This window comes from Falco punctatus (genome assembly GCF_963210335.1).
Source record: "Falco punctatus genome assembly, chromosome: 5".
In the NCBI taxonomy this organism is placed as follows: Eukaryota; Metazoa; Chordata; class Aves; order Falconiformes; family Falconidae; genus Falco; species Falco punctatus.
In genome coordinates this window covers 83,310,640-83,334,024 of record NC_137584.1, presented here as the reverse complement: position 1 = coordinate 83,334,024, position 23,385 = coordinate 83,310,640, and the positions used below count along the sequence as shown (strand labels likewise).

Here is a 23,385-nt window from a genome sequence, read left to right as displayed (position 1 = left end):
GGTACCAAGTGCTCCGTAACCTCTGGCCAGACACTTTAGGAAGGGAACCATTCCAACCCAAAAATAACCCACGAAGCTGTTACGGTGGGCATGCAGGGACCACAGTGGCAAACACTACATGCAGATATTTAAAACCAGGATGACTATACTGCATGCTGAGGATGAAAAAGCCTGCCATTTGAAGCACAACTCCCATTACCAGAAATGGATGAAGTTTCAGGTTGAGAATGTCTGCAGCTACATACTTTAAGGAAAATGTTTTTTAATCTCAAACTTCAAATGAAGACTGATCTCCTAAATCTGCAAGGATTAAGTTCCTCATTTTTCCCCACAGGTCTAGCATTCAAGCAACTGGCAAGATACATCACTATTACCTGTAGGAACTAGGAGAAAACTTCACTGGTTCTCTATTAGAGGTGCGATACTTGAAATGGGACTGCGAATTCTATGTTCTTTGTGCAGAATAAACTGCAGTAATTGGAAATAAAAAGAACATATGCACTTACTGACTAATGAATACACTTTTGTGTTTAAAAAAAACCCACCCTTAGACAAAAAGATTTAGAGCCATTCAATTCCACTATATCAAAGGATGGTCTGAATAAATATGTTGAAATACCCCTGAAATTCCAAAATATTATGTAATAAACCTTCTCATTGTCTGTAAGTGACTATCTATTTGGAGTCTCACATTTGTCCAGAGCCAAGACAAAACCCGTCAGGATTCTTACCTCCAGTGAAAATCTGAAAGTTGTAATATTTCATGTTAAATTTTAATAGAGCTTTTAAAGGTGTTTTGAATCCAGAGCGTGTCTCTCTTATGCAGCTGGGGGGCTGTTTTACTCCTACAATAAAACTACCAACATGAAAAGAGAAATTCCAACAACAGGTTCTGAAAAACTTCTAGACCTAGAAAAAGTCACCATCTACTTCAATTTCTACTTTTCATGCTCCATTTAAATTCACACATTGCTTTCACAGAAACACTGCTTAAGCAAACCCTTTCTAATTCTCTTTCTTGTTTTTTTTCTTTATGCAACCCTGAATACCCTAATGGTACAACTACGCTTATGCAGACAAGATCACTCCCAGCTGAATTGTTTAGACCCTAAAGAGCAACATCTAAACCAGCCTAAGCACAAGGGATAGGGACAGTCTTCCCGTAGTGGTTTTCAACATGTTGCCATTGTTCTTAAAAAGCACACACAATCGTAGGGCAAACTACAAACGAAATGAAGCTGTGGACAGAAATAATACCTCCAGCAGCTACAAAATGGGCATGCAAACCTCCCTGTATGTTAAATCTCAAGCCACCTAACACAGAAAGACTTTTGCTGTATTCTGTTCAAAAAGGATTTCTCCAGTCATCTTACGGCTAATAATCTGGAAAACTTCAGGTCTGTAATCTTTGTCTTTTATCACCACTGTCATTACAGCATCTCAAAACCACTAAATAGCCGGTCCTCGTTCTTGAAATGAGTTGCATGAACTGGAAGTCTGTGGTACAGCCAGGAACAGCAGGCAACTATTTCACCTTTTAAATACACTCCAAGCAAACCATTACCACTCCAGAGACAGGCTCCTACATTGGTCTCCTACAATGCACTTGTCAATTAAGCTCCAGCACCAAGATTTGCTTCAGTTGCGGACTGGCCGTTTCTAGTTTTTGTTTGTTTATGAAGAGGTTTTGTTTTGGTTTGGTTTGGTTTTTTTTTTGGGGGGGGAGTTTGGTTGGGATTTTTTGCTTCTTACTGTTTTTTGGTGTGGTTTTGTAGGGGATTTTGTTAATTTTTTTCTTTTTAAAAGAATGCCTATGCAGCTTGGTCTCCTAAAGCACTAGGAAGATCTCTGGTTCAGGATCTTTCAAGGCACCTCTGAAACTGGAGAAGCTCAATCTATCACAGAGTTCACATTTTATTCTGTATCAATAGCTGAACCACTTGTAGTATCATTAGTAACTTCTAACACCTGAAGTTAGATTGACACATGCAGTTTATAAGCTGTTCTACCTATCATCAGCAGGGAGGTATTAAAGTTCAGATGCTAAGCTAACTCTATTCAAAGTTTAAAACTGGAAGTTACTTGAGCATAATGTAGAAGTTTCTCTGTCGCATCAGGATCTTTGTTCCAAATTAGGTTCTCACACAGCTGTAGCAATTCCTTGTGGATATCATCATACACTGGTAGATTCCCAGCATTCACAATTCCCATGTCCATACCATACTGAAAAAAACCAAAAAACATACAGAATCGCCCAGCCAGGGCTGTCAGACACAGCACTGCACATCTGCCAAGCACAAACATATGGAAGCCAAAAGCACATCGCACCTTAATCGCATGGTAAAGGAACACCCCATGCATTGCTTCTCGAATGACATCCATCCCTCGAAAGGAGAAAGACAGATTGGAAAGACCTCCACTTATCCTGGCTCCTGGCAGTGTTTCCTATAGGAATTGAATTGCACATAGATTTTTAGAAAAGCGCTTTCCAAAAAGGAAACCTAAGCAAAGCATTCAGCCCTTAAAACAGCTGGCCCCTAAGCTGCAGTGCATTGGCTATATGCGCTTTCCTCTCTTTCCTGTTCCAGATCTTTCTAGTTACTCAAATTCATAACGAGTAATTCAAATCTCTATAGAAAAAAGATACAAGTGAAAGGAAAAATCCAGCCTCGTTATGTGTAAGCCACTACCATGGTTTCCACAGTCATAGGTGCTATTCTAAACATATCAGTCCTCCCACAGCAGCACTCCAGATTTTCCCCAAGCAGACCTACTTATAGCTCTTCCATCCCCCACTCCTCTGGAAACAGAAGCAGCCAACCCGCCTGCTTGCAAGTCTCAGGAGCAGACTGTAGCTGAGCAGCTAGCCTCAAGGGTGCAGCCTCCCTTCCAGAAGCTCTCTGGTGACAAAATAACCCAGGGGGTGTTCAAGCCCCAGACTGCTACTCACAGAGCATCTCCAAACCAATCAAGTTGCCTTCTGAAACACAACAGTGCAGCTTCCTTGGCTGTGTTCAGGTGATGCTCTTCACTGCTGTGCTTCCTTACACACATTTTGGCTAAATAAGAAGTCAGATTACGGCACAAATCCCTTCCACAGAAATGTAAATTTTACTAGTTTTAAAAGGCAGTTTTCACATACCTTCAAAGAGGTCCTTTTAGCTAGAACACGAATGTGATCGTTATCTCATTTAATTATTATAGTACATTTACAGTAGAGAAAATGGATTGAAATATACGTGTAGAACTATTTCAGGTTTTTCTACTGAAAATACAGTAATATTAGGGAGTGGCTGCACTTCAGAGTAATAGTACCCTTGCTAACTGAAAACGCATATCATTTTGCAGCAGTTTGTTGTTGTTTGGGGGCTGGAGGTGTTCTTCTGTCTTGTGGTGGTTTGGGTTTTTAAGTAATCTCACAACATACTTCAAATTAAAATAAGCTTACAACTCACTTTTATGGTTTTAGTAGCATTGATAAAATTAATGGCATACAGGTTATGTTCTTCCATTCCGGTTCCTATGGTTAAAATATTAGGGTCGAATATTATATCATTTGGATTGAAGTGCACTTTTTCCACAAGGAGGTGATAAGCTCTGGAACAGACTGCAATCTTGGTTTCTGTTTCTGTTGCCTAGTGGAGAAAAAGAATTCTGACAGGAAGCTTACAAACAACATAAAAAATTAACTCCCCAGAAATCAGAACATCACAAATATTAGCAAAGGATTACCTATACGATTTTTGTATAAAAGTATCACTGCACCTGTACCTGCAGGTTTGACTCAACTTATTAAAAACAATTCTGTTCCCCAACATTTCATCATCCAATGTGAAGTTAAATATGTGGGTTTTGACATAACTAAATTAATTCATAGAGATTGTGCTCTCATGCAAAACTCAGCTTTTGATCTAAAAAAATCTATGAAGGAAGGAAGAGTTCAGCATGTCTGAATAGCATGAGACACGCTCTTGTGCTAGCAAAGCTACACTTAGAGCAGTATTTGTATTCCTCAAACATGGGATCAGCATAGGAAATGCTTATACATCAGGGTCAAAACTATTGCTAAGACTACAGACCTCTTTGCATCACCTGTGTCAATGAAACCAAACAACTTTGTCTTGTGCGAGAGTACGAAAGCCTCGCGCTCCAGAAGCAAAATAGCTCTCCTTTAAAGAAACACTCACCTGTCCTGTTTCATCAAAAGCCATGACAACCACAGCTGCTCCATACAACTTAATTTTCCTTGCTTTCTCCAAAAAGTCTTCCTCACCTTCCTTCAGACTGATGCTGTTTACAATGCACTTCCCTTGGCAACATTTCAAGCCTGCTTCAATCACTGAAAAATTTGAGGAGTCAATGCATAATGGCACCTGCAAATAACAGACAAGTCAGTCAGAGGAATACATGCAAGTTATGAATTAGAGTTCCACATGCTGTCTGCCCATTTGGACATGAAAACGCACACAACATTAATCAGCATTTACAAATAAAAAAAGTTTCCAGATGGTATTTGTAGAGTCACTTTAAATGCAAAACTCAGAGCAAATTTAGCTCAAGAGCTTCTACAGCAACACCACCACATACCATATAGAGACCTCTACTTCCCCCCGTATTGTCTTGTGTTTCTGAATTAGCTACTCACTTTTAGAGAATGTAAACTGCAGAAGTATCTTTTAAAACCATCCTATATCCATAGCATTCTAAGTTTTATGGAAAGCAATACCATTGTGCACTATCAGTATACAGATTATGGCTCTCAACTGCTGCAAAAGGTACCTGCATTCAGCTTTTCTAACCAATGAAAAGGACTAGCATATATTTAGCTAAAATCAGGTAAAGAATGTTAAAAACTCTGTTTCCCCCAAAGGCCTTTCCTATTACAGTACCTCTTCCTCTTGTGGGACACCTATACTGTTTACTAAATAAATCAATATCAAAGTTTTCTGAAAGGCAATTTCCATCTCAGTAAAATGTTCTTGATTGTGCTTTGGAGTGACTCAATTACAACCTTTGCAATATCAGGTTCTGAAGAAATCAAGTTACAAAATCTGGTCATTGCAGCAAGCCCATCCAGCATCCCATCATCCATATTAATGTCAAGAACCTGGGCCCCCATCTCAACCTGCGATTTGGCTACATTCAGGGCTTCCTAAAGAACAAAGCCAAAAAAACAAAAGTACAATCAGTAGATAAAAGCACAGTCATTCTCAGGATAACATTTCACTTCTCTAAAATAAGCATGCAGCCAAAAACTTAAAAATGTATAAGGCATCCCATAAAAGATATGGAAATGGTCTGTGATGTACAACATAGAAAAACTGTTAGTACGGCACAACTGATAACTAATTTGTTCACAAAAATATGACGCCAGAGACCTAATGTGCTGGTAGAGCATGGTAAAAAGGACTTCTGACTGTACAAAATTACAGGAAATGTCTCCATGATGGTATGGAATAAGTCTTGCATCACAAGCTCTGCTGTTTTCTAACACAGAGTACTTAATTTCTGGAGGTTGTTTGACATTTTTTTCCAGCTGCAGAATAACCCTTAAGCACTAAGAAGAAAATACTAGAGCTTTCCTCTCTGGCCTGCGTAATTATCTGAACACCCATGTCTGTTTGCTTTCATTTTTTGTCACTCTGCAGACACAACACAAAAAAGAAAGATGTTTTTAGTTGCTCACAGTCCCTAATAAACTGTGTTTAAAGCTATCTTTATTTAATAGGTCTAACCTGCATCATGACTTCTAAGGGCTTAAGAGTCAGACTTCCTAAAAAAAACACAAACAAAAAACAAACCCCCCCAAAAAACCCCAAAACCACAACCATAAGGCTTTAATTTTGATTGCATCAGCTATAACAGCAGAGCGTATTCTGGGGCAGAGTCTCAGCTCTCAAGAAACATCACTTTACTAATTGTGTGAACGTTACAGTAGCAATTTATACCAGTATAGCATAAGTCCTCCAGCCTTTTCATTTCCGTCCTACAGCTGTTTCAGGAAACCAATTAACCTTCTAAGCACCTTCTTCTGTATCAACTGTCATGTAGCATGATGGAGCCAGTGATCAAAGTATTTAAAGAATAGATGCAACCATAATGTTGACCAGGATTGGAGCAGGAAGGAAAAGAGTGAGGGTTCCACAGTGCTACAATCTATCCCAAGTCAGATGTACCCCACATGTTGGAGGGGAGGATTACTCCCACTTTCCTTCCTCCCTCCTCTGTAAATCCAACCCTAGACACAGCAGAGACTAGGCCACTTTCCAAACGGTCATCAGCTGTGTAATTTAATTCAAAATGGAAATTCACGTTTCCTGTAACACTTGTCAAAAACAAACAAAAAAAACAAAAAAAAAAACACAAACCAAAAAAGAGCCCTTGTAAAACCCTTCTCACGAATTTATCAGGAGCTGGTCAGCACTGAAACAAAGGACAGTAAGAAAGTAAATTCTCCTTGTTTTCTTACTCTTGTAACTGATGTGGAATACTGCCTTGTGCCAGCAAAACAAACAACTATTAACACAGTTCAATACAGCAATGAAAAATATGAGCATCAGCTATAAAGATTATTGTTAAAATGTATACTTCATAGTTGCCTGCCATGATGAGTTTAGCAAACTTCCGTGATCCCGCAACGTTGCAGCGTTCGCCAATATTAACGAAGTTGGTGTATGGTCCAATCCTGAATGGCTCCAGACCTTAACGTATTTGTAAAAACAGGAAAGAAAAAACTTTGTAAGACAGATAAAATCACTTTTCTTAACTGTGAAATAGAGGTGGATCTCTCTTTAAGAATAGTGATTTCTCAGCACATCAGGATGTACCCAAATCTAATAAGTAACTAGCAAAGAAATGCAATGAAACAACTTCCAGCACATATGCCAAAGGTTTCTATCCTTCCTCAATGACAGTCAATAATTTACCTGACCCACAAAAAAATCCAATGAATCTGTCCAATATAAAACAACGTGAAGCTACAATTCTTTGGGCATCTACGTGTATGCACATACACGCCTTCTCTCAACTTCCAACTATGTTATCACACGACTCTACCACCACCACAGAAGTCATCTACTGAACTGACTGACAAACAGGGACAGCTCTTAACCACATACCCAAGTTGACAGAAACAAGCCAAGTGGAACCCTCAGGTAGCAGGCAACTCAGAGGCAAACAAACTTTACAGCAGTACAGAATAAGCTAATGCATGAAGCTACAGGCCAACCACAATTTATTTAATTTATGCTAAATTGATCTGACTTCTAGATTACAGTACCAGAACAAAAAGAAGGTGCTGTTTTACCTGGATACGTGGCCCAAAGGCTAAAGAGAAGGCCTGGCTGAGGAACACACAGATCTAGACTTTGCTAAAACAAAAGACATTTTAGACCTGGATGTACTGCTGGAACATCGTCCTAGCACAACTGGAACAACGTCTGAGGCAACACAGGGCAGCTCTCTCACAAGAGGTGAACAAGGATCTCGTTCCAGCTCTGCCATCAACTGTAATCAAATCAAATACCTGACCTTTACATGTTTCACCCTCCCCTGTTGCCAAGTGAGGATAAAGATACTCACTAACCATTACAAAGTGTCTGAGACTTGCAGAGTAAAATATGCTGGCTTCCTTATATTATACAAGATTGTAACAAAATGTTCCATTAATCTTTTGGCAAAGCAGTAAGATTTAGATCTGGTTACACATCCATAAGATTGCTGGATTCAAGTAGAATCAGAAACTCGTAGTGCCACTCTGATCAGCAGAAAAGAGCAAATAAATTTATAAAGGAAGGTTGCATGAGTTATAAAGCTTAAACTGTTACACTCTGTTTTACCTGACAGCAGCATGTATCCTTGAGAGGGAGAAGGTGGAACGCGAGGCTTACAGAATTTCACAGCTTTGGCAATTTTCCTGAGTTACAGAAAGAAGAAAGTGAAGAGCAAAGTTTTTGATTAAAATTAAACCACTCCAGACAAGACTCAAACAGAATACACCAGACATATAACTCCATCTCTCATTTAGCCTTGTAGCAGACAAGGCTAATTAGCTAATTTCACTTTGTGTGGCCAAAGGCAAAAACATACTCCCAGAAGACCCTGCCATAGCTATTTGCAGGGAACATACAAAGCTGAAGATATACCAAATACAGAACATGAGATACTATGCCAATGGGATACTTGATGGACATCAGAACCACTCCTCAAACTACACTGACTCTTACCGTATTCACAATTTGCTGACCTGAGCAACTGCTGATAATTACAGTAAAAAAATCCAATAAGGGACAAACATTGTTCTGGGCTGAGACACACTTCTCAGATGCCAGAATAACTCATGGTGATCACATTCACTTTCTCTTCACTCCAGTCAGGAGTGACACACGGTGTCTTCTACATGTTCACCTACTACCGTCCCTTACCCGTTTGTATTAGGGTAAAAATTAATCACAAGGCCCCCTTCCCTTTCAAGTCCAGGTGAAAAAAGGAGGTTTTCCCACTGACCTGCTTCCAGTCAGAAAGATATGAAATCTTCCCTCTGAGTGGCCAGGGCTAGCACCAGCTGTACAGCATTCCCAGACCAGTTCAGACATTCCCCCCCCCTCCCCATGCACACACCTTCCTTCCTTCTACCAGCAAAAGAAACCTTAAATTTCACTTTGTGGCTAGGAGTGTGAGAAAGAAAAAGAAGGTACAGCATAAGGGAGCAGAGATAGGAACTCTATTCTATCCAATGATAAAGAGGGAAGAGTAATTCCAAAACACTTTCAGATGACAAACCAGCAGAGGTAAAATCTTTGAACCATGCCTCTACTCATTCTTCACGATACACAGAGCTATGAAAGCCAGATTATTTCTCCTCCACATATCGCTGCTGTTAGCATTCAAGTGATCCATCTTTTCAAGGAACTCCAAGATAAGCTATAGAATACTGCTTCACAGAAGCAGCACTGAATTTATTTCCCAGTGAACATGAAGTTGTAGCTCATGAGGTACCTGATATGTGCTGGTGTAGTACCACAGCAACCTCCAACTATGTTGACCAAACCATCCAAAGCAAAATTCTGTAAAAGGGAGGGAAAGATAATTTCATTTCAAGTTAATAAAGGTATCTTTTTTATTTATATCTATATTTTTAGATATGCATTTTTATATAGTTTTTTTCTCCACATGTTAAGCAATTCAGGGGGATCACAAGAAAAAAAGATTAAACTAAAAAAACAATCAGTACTATTTTACTATTTCTTCTCTTTAGGATTTGTTTTGAGATGTGGATACCCAAGTCTAACCAGCAACTTCAACACCTAATTTTAGTAAACTACAGTTGAAACTGGCCTGTTTTATACCAAAGCCCCAGATGAAAACTTGGATAAGTATCAAAGACTAGCCATATTGTATTATAAAAGGGAATTAACATGCAGCAGATGCTGCATTCTCGCTGATGCACTGCAGCTCCAGCCACGCAGTTCCATCTTGCACAGATCAAGTGCCATGTGGAAGGAAACCCTGCACTGAGACACCACCATCAGCGGTTCCTATACACACAACTCTAAAGTCCTGCCAAGTTCACAAAAACTGCTCAGCTTTTCGAACAAGTCCCAAACGCAAAAGTAAAAACACAAGAGTGCAAATGAATAACATCCACAGATCAAGCTGCAGGAAAGCTTAGTGTAGGACATGAAAGTAAGAAAGGTTTTCAGAGTTTCCCAAGCAGTTTTTCCTAACCTGTTATCTCAAATAACTATCATTCCACAAATTGTCTATAAACAATCCAAATGACATATAGAGCCATCTGAGGAAAAATAAAAACCTACACAATGTTGTAAAAAACACACATCAAATACAAGGAAAGAATTCTTGCCTACTAGTATGTCAGATGTGACACATGAGAAATATTTCATACCTTTAGATGCTGGGCAGTCACTTCTGGAGTTTCATCATAACCACCAAAGGTATTGGGAAGACCTTGAAACGTATTTTTTCTAGTATTACAATTTGTTTAAAGCCCACAAGTACAAAATTAAATTCCATAAAAGATATATTTGAAGTAGTTACACTTGTATAAGGACTAAAATGCCTCATTACCCTTGCAACCCTTACTCAATAGACTGTTAATTATGCCGGAGAGCATTCTGGGTTCACTGTCACAGAACTAACAATAGTTACTTTCAGCAGTTTAAAATATTCTTAATCTCTTTTTAATAGTAAAAACAATAATCTTTTCAAGCTAATTCAACTCTATTATTGCTAACGAGATGGAACAGTTGAGTTACGTTTCATCTGCCTGCAAGCACAGGAACATGCACACCAACACACCTGCATTGGGGTAACAGATGATGTAGGCTGTTGTACACTGTCCAATTGTTTCAATGAATGGTCGCATTTCAACTGCCCCTAAGGCACAATTTAAGCCAATACTGGAAAATAAATTTTCAAAAATTATTTTGAGATAAAAACACCGTTTACATCCAAAACGGACAAATGTTAGTGCTGGCAACTGTGAACTCCCACAATCATCTACAACAAAAGCAACGTGATTTCCAGTTTCTTTAACCATCATCATCAATACAACGAGACCCTGCAAAAGGAGGACCCTCTGGTGGAAGAAAAGCACAACAGGGAGGGGGCTGGACTGAACTGAACTAGGAATAGTAAATCAAGATTTCATTTCAAAATCCAGGAGGGAAGTGGCAGCATTTTGACAGCAACTGGCAGCAACACGACAGCTCTGTATTTTCTAGGTGAAAGAGAGAACAAGTGGAATGAGAATGACAGACTGGAAAGGAGCTTTCTGCTACAGGAAGTATGGAAAAGGTTGAAAAGGCAAGACCTGCTTCAAGCCGCTAACCCAGCATTTTCTTTTCAAATTATGCATAAATTATGTCAGCCTCGGAAGAACCCAAATGCCTCCCCACGATGCCTCATGGAAGCCCTAATAAGCTTGGGCCACTGAATCTGCTACATCTTAGTAACAAGACAGCACTGCAGCAGAAGCATTTTTGCAGGAATAAGCTTCTCAAACAGTTTTACCAGTATACAAGGCACAATCGAGTTTTCCTTCATTTAATGACAGATACATAAACGTGACTTCCACTGACAGTGTCTACATTAAAAGGGAATTTTCTCTTTCAGAATGTAAGAGATCTTTTACCTATGTTTCCTGATCTCTCTGCACCATTCTAGAAACCATCTTACAAGAACTGCAAAACTCAAAAGGTGCTCACAGTGCTGCTAGAAGAGGAAGATGTAAAAAAGCTAACTCCTTCCCTGGAGTAACAGTCTCGGAGAAGATGCAAACTAATCCACTGAAACAGGCACAGGCAGCAGCCACAACTCCCAACTCAGTGAGCCACAGAAGCTGCCTCAGAGGTAGCTAAGTTAATAAAGTGCACGTATGCTCACTTAGTTTCCCAGAGGTCAAAAGCAATAAAGCCCTGCACAGGACTGAGAGCACAAAATGGTTTTTTACTTTTCTCCTGTTTCCAAGGAGTAGGCAGGGGCTTGGCAACTGCACAAGCAGTAGCAGCAAATGCTGCAGCCAGATTCACTTACTGAACAGAAAGACAAATCCTTGAGATCTGAAGGGCTCACAGCAACATCCAGCACCAGTGCCTCGAATATTGCACAGTCACGTACCAAGACCAAAAAACAGACAAACCCCTTCTCCCAATCGGGGGTGGGGTGGGGTGGGGGGTGGTGGAGGAGGTGTGGGCATATATGTTTATTTTTTCAAACCAGCTCTACCTTTGAGGTGCTTTTTCTAGTGCACCTCATACAGGCCCTTCTATTTAAAGAGAAAAAAATTTAAAATCACCCTTTTATTCTTATTTTCCTGTTCAGTGTTTACATACATTTAAATCCTTCATACAGATCCCCTGGATACAAACAAAATGCAGAGAGTATACATCATTAATTACAGCAATGATGTTGTGGAGTTTATTTCAAAATGGGGCTCATCCCTCAGGATTTTCAAAGCAAAGCAAGATAAGGATACTTAACAAGACTGTCTTTATCAAATACAGATGAATGCAATGTATTTCCTGCTGTTCAGTCATTCGATTTACAAGCTGCCAGTTCGCACTCCCCACATCCTCTTTTTAAGCTCTCTCCTACATTAAGCAGCTCCATCTCTCCCTTCCACATTTAATATCAGTCTGTCTCTGGTTCTTGGTACAAACTCACCTACCACTCTACCTCGTCTTACCAGAGAGATACTGTAAAAGCAGCCAACACACTCAGCAAACACTTCTTGATATTCTCACTTGACTCACTAGGCACTGGCCTTGCAGATTGCCTGAATGATTACCCACTACAGGGGCTGCTGACAAATACATCTACAAGCACACCACCATCCAAGCACTACCTGTTTCAAAATGACATGCGCATTCATGCCAGTATCATTTCCCCACAGCACATGAAAGAAAACTTTTGAGAAAAGCAGAACATTAACCATGCCTTAAAAGCCAGCAGCCTTGAACCAGATCGCTGGTACGCAATCACTGCTCCCCTAGTATAATAACCATCACACCCTCATCTTAAATATCACCTCCCTCCTTTGCTCATTTCTTTGCAGCTGTCACACATCAGTTCCTGTGAAAAGCCAAGGCTGCAGGGTGCCCCTGGGACCAGAACAAACATCCCTAAACTCGCCGTTATTTCTTCTTAATGGTACCACAGTAGAAACAATCACAGGATTCAAAATAACATGAAGGGAACTCATGCCACATCTAAGCACCCTTCATAGCAAACCGCTTGTCACACATCATTCAGCACTTACTAAGCACAGTTCACAAGTTTCTCAGCTACTAGCTGTATCAGCTGGACAAAAAGCACACACTTTTTAGGGGGGGGCTCCAAACCAAACTGACTTAAGGACAACACATCACCTTAAACAGGACATACAAAACCCAAATGGAAACATGAACACATACAATGTGATCTCTAGGATACTGCTATTAACCAGCCTCTTCACAACCCTAAAGCCACTCTGTACCAACTTGGCAACAGAAACAACGTTAAATGCAATCTGCTCCCACAACTAAAACCCTTCTACCACAGTGCTGCAGAGTAGCCTTCACACAAATGAGAAACAGGGCTTTAATCAGACTCATAAGAGAGCTTTTATGAAAAATGGTTTAATAAGTTCTTGGTTTCTGCTCCAGTGACCTCTCCTCTTCAGAGGTGAGAGAATTATGAGCAAAATTATCTGAGACAGACTCATGCCAAATATGGATCACTAGGCTGTGATGCTGAGAGGAGTCATCAACCACCACCCTGTTCCAAGAGGCTCCATATGTTACTTCTGGAGCACCGTCTGGTCTGGGAAAGTGGAGCCTCAAGGGCAGTCAGGAAAGCTGTGAATGCAGTCTTCTGCTTTTGTATTACGGGGATGACAGATTGTGCATTTTAGCTGGAATTTTGTTGTAAAAACAAACAATGGCTCATCACAATGTGCATGGTGTGCACTAATAACAGTGAATTACATGTTTTAGTTACAATATTCTAGGACAAAAACATTAATTTCTGGCGTAAGTTTTTATGTGACGAACCAACGTGAAAGAAGAAATGGTAAAGAGAAGGCAAAGAGAAGGCAAGGAAGAGACAGAATAGGGGAAGTGGGAACAGTTTTCAAACTAACACGCAAAACTTTGCACAATGACCAAAATCTGCTATATTATGCATTTTCACAGATCTTAATCTCACACTTATTTAGAATTTTCTGCCTGAACAGAAAAGAATGCGAGTAAATGGAGGCATCAGGAGCTTATAAAACAATCACAGCCTTGAGAAAAACGCTCAGGGAACGTATATATTTTTGTAAGAGTTCACACACACAGTTCAGTAAAAAGAACACAGGAATGAAATCTGATTTACTCTTTCAAGCCACCCTGAAACATCCTGAGCTGGCACTGCTTCCCTCTAAGAAAGGGATGTAAGATCTGTTCATACCAGGAATTAGCTCCTTGCACAATCTGGGACAGTAGGAGATGGCAAACTACAGCTTCAGAATCATTATTTTTTAATGCTTTGATCTACTTGTGATTTCAGCAGCTGTTGCAAACACAAAACTCCAGATTATTTAAAGCAATGTTTTAAAAATATAGCATTCTTAAACATAATTTCTGCTAAGGGAACGACAGCAGAACACATTAGCAATACACATGATTAAATATTATCACAGTTAGTATAGCTTCCACTTAGCTGCAAGCAAGGTGTTAAAACAGAAAAGAATCACAATCTACAGATAATTTATTAAGAGAAAGATATATGTCCTTACCAAAGTGGCTTACTGTGGGAAACACTAATGACAAATGCCTCTCCTGTCTGGCCTGAGAGGGTACGCCCACTCTTATCCACAATGGTTCCAGAAACCTAAATATCAATTGAATACAGAGAAAGGAGAAGAATTAAATTCACAATAAAAACAAGAATTTAAATGGCTGAACTGCTAAAAGTCAAAACAGGAGGACCTATGCTCCACTCAAACTGATAAAGTACGACCTTAACAAAAATTAAACCTTTTCCTCCCTGCAGACATTTAAATACCCAGCTAGGGGAAAGGCAAACCTTTGACTAGTCTTACTGGTCTTCCTTCTCTCTCTCTCCCCCCACCTCAGAGAGAGAAACAGGAAAAGGAAAAAAAAAAAAAGGAATAGCAAAAACTACCATGAACCATTCAGCAGCAAGGTAGCATTAGTACCATGGTATCATTCTGTTAATGGCCCCTGAACCAACCTGCCATAGTTATCTGTTTGGGCAGCTATCGGCAGTCACAGCTCCTCTCCTCTCCTCATCCTCCCTGCCTCAGGTCTCAGGACTGCTATTAGGTTGTTTGGTGGCGAGGTGGGAGGGGGGCAGATGGCCTTAAAAACAAGTTACTCATTTTGCCGCAAGGGAACACCAGATGTTGCAACTTCATAGTGGAGACAGAAGTCTTAACCATATATAATCATACCTCTGTACTTATATGTGTGTGTGTATATATATACATAGAGATGTGCAAACAATAATGTCCTGACCCCAACAACAACTACAAAGTTGAGAATTCAGGAGGCATTTGAATAAGCCAGGAGAGCCTTCTCAAGTCTACAAATCTTTTTTTCCAGAAGATGCATTGAGTTTAGAAGGCTTCATGCAAAGGTAAATCCATTATGTACCCCAAAACATGCTTTAATAGTGATGCTACTTTCCTTCAAACTACTCGGTCAAGGGAGGTGACCAGCAGAATCCTAGAAGGAGCTGTGTGAAGGGTTGTACTTCTCAAAATAACCGAACTGAAAAAGGAGCAGAGGATGAGGCAACCAAGCTCACTGACCACTCTGTTCAGCACAATGAAGACACAAAAGTGAACTCTATGTAATGAGAAAACTCTCAGTGCTGACCTGAATGATAAAAAAAGCAGAAACTCATTGCTGATCAAGTACAAAGTTGCGAACACAGGAAAAATTCTACATAATGACACCTCCAAACTAGTCTTTACTGCTCAAGAAACTAATCTGAGCTACAAAAGAAAGTTTTATGAACACAATTTCAAAGCTCACCACCAGTAAACTAGTAAATCAGGAACAACAAAGAAAGAAACGGACAAGTCAGAGAACATCACTAGACTATCATACGAATCCCTGGTGTCTGCACTTTGACTGCTGTATCCTATTCTAATTCCCGTCTGACTTGACGAAGTGGAAAACAAAAAAGTGACAAGAATAATAAATGAATGGTATGGAGCAGCTAAACAGACAAGGACTCTTTAGGACGAAAAAAAGATGACTAAAGGAGGCTCTTACAAAGAACTATAAATGCCATGACTAGGCAGCAAGGGGAACACGGAACAGCTGCTCACTGTCACTTTCAAAAGATAAATGGCAAGACACAAACGTTATCGGGTTGAACATCCAAAAGCAAGCAAACTTTCAAACAGCCATTCATAAGCTGCAAAAATTACTGACATATTATTTTGTGGATGCCTGGGTCCCATACAGGTTTGAACAGAGGTTTGAGGAAGGAGTAAATACATTTAACAAAAGGGTACGAACAGATGCAAACTGCAAATCAGAAAGCCTGAGCCACAAACTGCAGAAAGCTAGAAGAATACATCAGAACTTTCAAACAAGCTGATTTTTTTCCATATTCCTTGCTATGCATTCATGACTACCTGCTGTCAGAAAAAGACATGTCAGAGAAAGAATATGGAGTTACACAGACCTTTTCTGACTTCAAATGGCCACTCATATGCTACTTGAAAATATGGCAGTATTTGCTTAATTTCATCCTTGAAGCACTGGGTTCATATTACCCTTAAGACAGCAAGCCTGAAAAAAAATCATCATCAAACCTTTTCCTGTAGAAACGCACAAAACAAATATGCACTGGAATGAAGTCATTCCTTAGTTTTCAGATTGATAAGCTCAACAGAGCTACCCAAGGCTGTCATAAAGCTCTTCACATCAGTTTTTCCTTTCCCAATTATGTCAAAAAGGTATATTTCCAAGACACTTATTTCCTTCATTTCAAAACACTTTAATCAACCACCATCTCAGCCAGTTCACAAATCATGCTTAAGTACATGTAAAATATTAAATAGGTAATATATACTTACAAATATGGGTCGGGAAGCATATTCTTTTTCAAACAATGTCTGGAGTGCAAAAAGAGCTGCCTGTGGAAGAATAAGTTGCAAAATATTAATGGACATTTCAGGACTTCTTCAGTTTGTTGCCTTTTTTGGTTTGTGTGCGTTTGCTTTTTGGTTTTTTAAATATTTTTAATGGCTATTTATGCAACTTGCTACCTCATATGCCTGTGAGAACCCACTATACTCAAGAGGTTTTACCCTTGCCCCTAACATCTTCCAAATGTTCCAAAACACATTTTGGTAACAAGTAGAAAGGAAGTACCATGGGATAACCAAGTAAGACCAAGACTAGTCTGAAATCCAAATCACATTGGTGTGCACTTCTCCCTCACATCTCCAGCACAATCCCCCCCCACCAAACACGATTGTATGTACTATTCTCAGTACATACACATTCGCTGCCCTTGAATCTGTTTAGACATGCAGTTTGCAAAGGATTCTAACAGCCTCTAATTTTAAGAGTAAGGACTGCAGTGACCCCTTAGAAGGTTCTGAAAATTTCCCGTCTCCTTAGGGTAAGAAAGTTGCATGAGAACATGAGCTCAGCACCTATGTTAAACCTACAGGATCCTAGCCAAACCTCCATGATGACTGGTCAATCTACAAAGGGCAAGTCATGCCACTGTACATGTTAATCAGCCTATGGCAAAAGCTTAACAAAAAGCTGTGTGCATACCCAGCCAGACCTTCCCACGTAAAATTGCAAGACAGTTTTAAGTGCCTTAACAACTCCACCACCTGCACTAAGCAGTTATTAGATAAAGAAGGAGGTGTCAAAATCATGTAAATTACGGCTATTTCAACATTTTATTCCTCCTCTTTCACCCTTCTAATCCTCTACTCCCAACTGTTCTTTTTTAAAGCTGATGGCGGTGTCAGAGTTCCTAAAACCCCAACGTTTTAACAGAACTGTCTCACAAGCCTTCCCATGCCCACAATCGGATACACTGGACAATCCCACTCCAGTGTGCCTCTCTTTAGGCAGACATGTTATGCTGAAAAATACAAACATCAGATGCATTTGGACATGTTTTGCAACACCGCAGAGCTTCTGGGAACAGAAGGACAGCTGGCAGTCAGAAAGATGCTAAGGGCACATATTAAAAGGCAAAAGGAAAAACGCTGGAAAAGGCTGATTAAAAAAAACATCTCCTTACATTCTACCTCTTTGCTATCAACTGAAGAGTCTTTTCATGTATTTAGTAAGCAGCAGCTGATAGCTCTTACAAGTACTATGTTGAATTTCCTTAGACAGTACACCAAATACTTACAATACTAACACGTTTTTTTTTTTCCCAGGAGTCTTACCTTGGCATTGGCTGTATCAAATACAGTTTCCACTAACAAGATATCAACTCCTCCATCCAAAAGTCCTTTGGCTTGTTCCTTATATGCTTCAACCAGTTCATCAAAAGCTGTAAAACAGCAATGACGTTAATTTCATCTGGCAGTATTTCTTTCAAGACCATCACCTAAGTTAAATAACTTGATGGTTATAATTACTTATGTTCCTGTAATCTGGTCTCTCCACAGATGGTGACACAGAGAGTGTCCTGTTTGTTGGACCCATGGCTCCAGCAACATATCTCCTAATTCCTAAACAAGACACAGAAAAACAAAAAAAAAAGAAAAAAAAATTACCTCTGGTTTTACAATGGCAGCCAAGTTAATATATAAATCCTCCATGAACACCAAGGAATGCACAAAAAGAACTATAAAACACTAAACTCCTGTCTCAAGTCAAGAGTCTGATCAGCACAGGATTATCCAGCACAGCTGACTTTTTTGTTTTAATCCTATCCAATGAGACATTCAGTGTATCCACACAAGACAGAAGAACATCTATGAAAAAGGCAATTGGCTCAACTGTTTTTTCTTCTAAGTATCATTTGTTTCTGACACAGGAAGCTTCATTCAATTATCTTAAATGTGCAGCATAGAACTATCCTGGCATTTTTCACTAGATAACCTGATTTAAATATTCTGGTATGTGTTCATTAAAAAAAACAACTCACTTTTTCTAAAGTGTATTTCAAATCTTATATTTTTATTGCGGACTATGAATCCCATCAGTGAGGTGTTATTGGGACAGCAGCGGCAGCACTGTTAGCTTGAAACACAGTTTGACGGCAGAATACAAAAGGAAATTACCTGTCTTTGAAAGACAGCATTGTCTACAGCAGTGTAAATGAGCTATAACCCTCTCACATAAAGTCCAGAAGGTAAAAGGCTGCACATTTGCAGATAGTCACATGCTAAACACACTCCAGTTGCTGCTGAGTGAAGTCAAACCACAAGACTTATAATACTAGGAGTAACTGGTAATCCACATTTGCCTAGAATCAGCTATCCTAATTCTGTACTACAAAGATTGTGCCATACAAACCTAAGTAACTTATAACAGTTCCTGCTGAAACTGTCTTCTCTAACACACATGTGGAAGATGTGTACCACCTGCAGCCTAAAACAGGCAGGCCCTGGACTGCAATCCTGCAGAGCACACTCCAGATCCTGCAATCACGCTGAAATTAGTGTGATAGGAATACAGATGTGAAACTGATACTGTACCTAAAATGAAGAGTGTGCACATCTGCAAGTTAAGTCCCTGTGATGTAAATCATCAAGCTATCCTCTAGTTACAACATTTCAAAGATCGCAGCAAGTCAAACCCACAAATGAATAAGAAATTAAAATTAACATTGCTTACCTGTCTGAGCAGTGACATCATCTGCTGCTTTTCTGGCCACACATGCAGAGGCTCTGTTTAACCGATATGCCTAGAACAATTACAGAAAATTACTGAATAACCTTTAGTTCAGTACAGCATAACTCATCCTCAAAGAAACACAACTCTTCCATTCAGTGCCTCGCAGTACACTCTGAAGGCTCCCTAAGCCATACAAGCATTATTACAAAACTCCAAAAGGAACAGCTCTATACATGTCAGCAACAGTTATACAGCAGGTCTCATCCCACGTACGCCCCAGCCTACAGCTACTAATCATAAAACTTCATTCTGTAAGGTACTAATTAAATCCTGCTGAAGTCAACAAAAGCTAAAGAACAAGACTTTCAGGACAAAACTAACCAACTTTTAAATTCAATTTTTATTCAAGTAGTGTATTTTCAAGTATTTTTTTCACATATTTCTCAAATTCTCTGAATAACAAATAAACCAGAATTGGTATGACATATCCAAGCTTGAAAGGACTTCTACATACACCGGCACAAAAACCACACAAATAACATCCAGGAAAAAAGCAGTTCCACTGTGACATTTGGCAAGTTAGAAGGACTGAAGCAAAATATACCTGCGCACAGAACTGAGACATTCTGTGAATGCTCAACCAAAACCCAGAACAAATTATTACTGCCTGTGCCTTCATCAACAAGAGGCACAGTGACTGTCACACACAGCAAGTACAAGTCCACAGCGTGGAAATGTGCCACAACCCCATCACGTGGCTCAAAAGGCAGCATGCAGTCAATAAACACAGTACCAAAGGACTCCGGGACTAAGCTAATCTTGGCTGCTAAGACAAAAATCTTGATTAATATTTTAAAGTGTAAATAGTTTAGCATTCTTACCAAATGCTCAAGGCCATAGTCAGCTTGTGCAACTCTGGTGCTGCTGAAAGTGTTAGTTTCAATGATGTCAGCACCTGACAGCAAGTACTCCTGCAAGACGTGAAAGAAAAAAAACAAATAACAGCAAGACCTCCAAAACAGAGATATGGAACAAAAGCAATCCAAATACTTTGTTTCATTCAGTTGACAAAAAGTCACAAATCATTGCCTAATTCAAAGCAGATGCAACTCTGAAGGCCTTACTCAAAGGCACAGGGCCAAAGCAACAGAAGTGTTCCATGTAACCAGTTTTCAGAGTTTCATATTCAGCCACACTTTCTACCAACAGGTGACATTTATATGTAGGCCACTCGGTCCAGCATTTGGAGCACATTCTAGATTTCTCCACAGGGACATGGTTGGACATAGTCCAATTGCCATCAGCAAGTGAGGGCTGCTGTGGGCAGACTCAGAAAAGGTACCAGTTAAACAAAAGCAGAGGTTAGAAAAAACAAACATTCTGAGTGGATCTGTACAGCATAAGAACATACTGGGACAGAATACAAGATTAGGAGCATTATATTTTGCGCAGATCACATTTAAAGTTTAACTAATAGCCCAGAGTCTGAAAACAGCTAAGTCTTCTGCTCCATTTTGGTTGTCTAATGCCCACTGAAGTAAGCTCAAATCAATGCAAGCTGAAATATTTTTGTGGATTCCAGACTGCTTTTTTATAACCTCTATCAGTAGCCCTCTTCCCTCCTTAACTCCTCTTTTTGATCAGGTTAACCCTTAGATGACCCCTGTATATACAAGGAAAATAAGACATTTGATGTGCTAATAAGTGAAATATACTGATGTGACCATCAAACAAATCACTCAGATTTTCCTGTAAGAAGCAGATGAGCTCAGCAGGTTCAACAGGGCAAATAAAGCCTTGATCCAAATGACAGCAGAAAGGAATTAAATTTGCTTTAAAACATCCTTTGCCACAAACTAATATGCTTTCTCTCAACGCCTCCTGGATACATATAGAAATACCTACGAATAGCTATAAGAAAATACACAAATTCTTACATGTACACTCATAACCAAGTAATTAAGTTTCCAAAAATCATCTAAAGAAACACGTTAAATGTGTACAGTTTTGTACTAGCTTTTGTTTATTTCAGACCTGCCATTGTAGCAAAAGCTCTTCAACTTTACTGTCTACCATCACAGAAGTAAATAACACGCTCAAAGCAGGAAGATCATTTTTGCCTTTGAAAATACATCACCTCTTACCACTGAACCTGACTTTGCCAGGCAAGGTACAGCTAACATTTACTTTTCAAGTTACTGATATCTGTGAGGTCTGACTCACTGGGCCATTGAAAAAAACCAAAAACCAAACACCACCACCCAACCATACATATACTGGGATTTCAGTTACTTTGTAGAAATATTTTCATCTATTATTTCAAGTTCTGCCCAATTCTCAGAAGAAATGACCACTGGTAGCTATAAAATATGAAGCCACCACCAATGGCTCAGAAAGCACCAGACCCAAAAGCTGCTGCAGGCACAGGGACCACCACAGACTTGTTCTTTTCTTACACTTTTCCTAGAGCACTCACAACTGGCTGTTGGAGCAGTGACAGCAGGCTACTTGGTTTGATGCAATGCATTCATTCTCTCATCACTATTGGTCTGTTAAATTTGCAAAATTCAACTGTTAAACCAGCTTATCCAATTAAAACCACAAGCTACTATAAATTCCAAGGTTCATGACCACTACAGATCAGTTGACGGGCTAGGGACTAAACTCAATCTACAAGTATTTCTTAAAATTTTTATAGGTCAAAGACTCTGACTCTTTTCAACTCGTCCATTGCTCTTAAAAGCCAAAGAACAACAGTTAGAATGTAAATATAAAAATACAGATTACATATCAAATTTAACAAACATAAGTCAAGTATAATTCTAATAAATAAAATGCAGAACTTTTTAATAAATATTGGAAAAAACCAGAACAAACGTGAGGTTTTAACTGGTTGCAATGCTATTCAAATGTTACAATTATTACAGTAAGACCTACACCTACATACACCTGCAACTCAAAAAAGGCAAGACTTAGGAAGTTAGTTTTTAAAGTCTAATTGAAGAGGAAAATAATAAAATCTATTTGTAAATTCCTAATGATTGACCCCAGGCTGTTTTATTCTCTGGACCACACATCAATATTCTAGGGAAAAAGCAAGAATATGGAAGCGCATACATTCATTAACTATGGAGAGGCCTGCTTCAGGCTGCCCCACTTAACCGCTCTTTAATACACAGTTATAGAAATATGCATCTAGAATTCAAGTTATATCCTACTTAGATGCATTTCAAGTGCTGGTTGAGGCAGAGAAACTGAAAGAAAAATGAAATCAATCATAATCTACAATAACAGAAATGCGTCAGGGATTAAGTCAAAAAAGGATTTAAAAACAACACTGCCTGGGTAACATCAAGAACCAAGACATGAATGCTGTGCTCACACAACCAGAACAGTCAAATCTGCTCATTCTTTTTTGCATGGTTACCTAGCACTAGCCTGTGGCATGGAAAAGGGGAGCACAGAGGCCAAATTCTCCTTCCTTCTCTTGTCAGGAGACAGAAATCAGAACCACCTACCTTGTGTATGTCACAGATTATATCAGGTTGAGTTATACTGAGAAGGTCATTATTGCCTTTCAAAGGCCTGGAATGATCTTTAAACTCATGCCCTCGGAAATCCTCTTCTGAAAGGGCACGTTGCTGGATCATGGTACCCATGCCTCCGTCCAAAATCATTATCCGCTCCTGCAGAACAGATTCAATTTCATCTTCCACACTTTTCTGGGGATCTGCTGTAAGAAAATAATTCCAATATTTAAGCAGCTTTGAAATTCCCTATTGATACACCTGTGCAACCCGAGCTCTTCCCGTTTAAGAAATATAAAATAACTAATCCTTTACTGAAATCAAACAGTAACTGGCTTACTTCAGCTACACCTCCAATCACCTGATACCAGGTTAACAGCTGCATCTATCTAAATAGAAATGGACTTGATTGGTCCTTTATCTAAGTACAGTCAGCTGCTGGGAAAAAAAAAGATCAAAAGTTCACAAGGGCATACATCAAACTCTCTATGCAAACTAGTCCCCAACACTGAAAAGTG

At 39.4% G+C, this 23,385-nt stretch overlaps 1 protein-coding gene across 11 annotated transcripts in view; it reads right to left on the bottom strand.

Moving 5' to 3' along the window:
• MTR (5-methyltetrahydrofolate-homocysteine methyltransferase) overlaps window positions 1–23,385 on the bottom strand; it is a 123,942-nt gene that overhangs the window by 95,006 nt on the left and 5,551 nt on the right. For 3 of the 11 annotated variants that reach the window (XR_013928421.1, XR_013928422.1, XM_080389105.1), the window contains exons 2-18: window positions 22,859–23,073; window positions 20,222–20,311; window positions 19,341–19,410; window positions 18,137–18,229; window positions 17,942–18,048; window positions 16,598–16,657; window positions 14,279–14,373; window positions 10,318–10,418; window positions 9,905–9,966; window positions 8,998–9,065; window positions 7,839–7,915; window positions 6,589–6,701; window positions 5,012–5,152; window positions 4,188–4,373; window positions 3,456–3,635; window positions 2,329–2,445; window positions 2,083–2,223 (exon numbers count right to left, since the gene is read on the bottom strand). Coding sequence is in view for 3 of the 11 variants with exons in the window: in XM_080389105.1 (XP_080245231.1) it covers window positions 2,083–2,223; window positions 2,329–2,445; window positions 3,456–3,635; window positions 4,188–4,373; window positions 5,012–5,152; window positions 6,589–6,701; window positions 7,839–7,915; window positions 8,998–9,065; window positions 9,905–9,966; window positions 10,318–10,418; window positions 14,279–14,373; window positions 16,598–16,657; window positions 17,942–18,048; window positions 18,137–18,229; window positions 19,341–19,410; window positions 20,222–20,311; window positions 22,859–23,073 (1,916 nt within the window). In the remaining 8 variants the exon portion in view is untranslated. Of the gene's footprint in view, window positions 1–374; window positions 469–2,082; window positions 2,224–2,328; window positions 2,446–2,949; window positions 3,636–4,187; window positions 4,374–5,011; window positions 5,153–6,588; window positions 6,702–7,585; window positions 7,724–7,838; window positions 7,916–8,997; window positions 9,066–9,904; window positions 9,967–10,317; window positions 10,419–14,278; window positions 14,374–16,203; window positions 16,311–16,597; window positions 16,658–17,941; window positions 18,049–18,136; window positions 18,230–19,340; window positions 19,411–20,221; window positions 20,312–22,858; window positions 23,074–23,385 lie in introns of those variants that run through there. The other 8 variants (XM_080389106.1, XR_013928423.1, XR_013928419.1 and 5 more) reach the window with 8 other exon arrangements.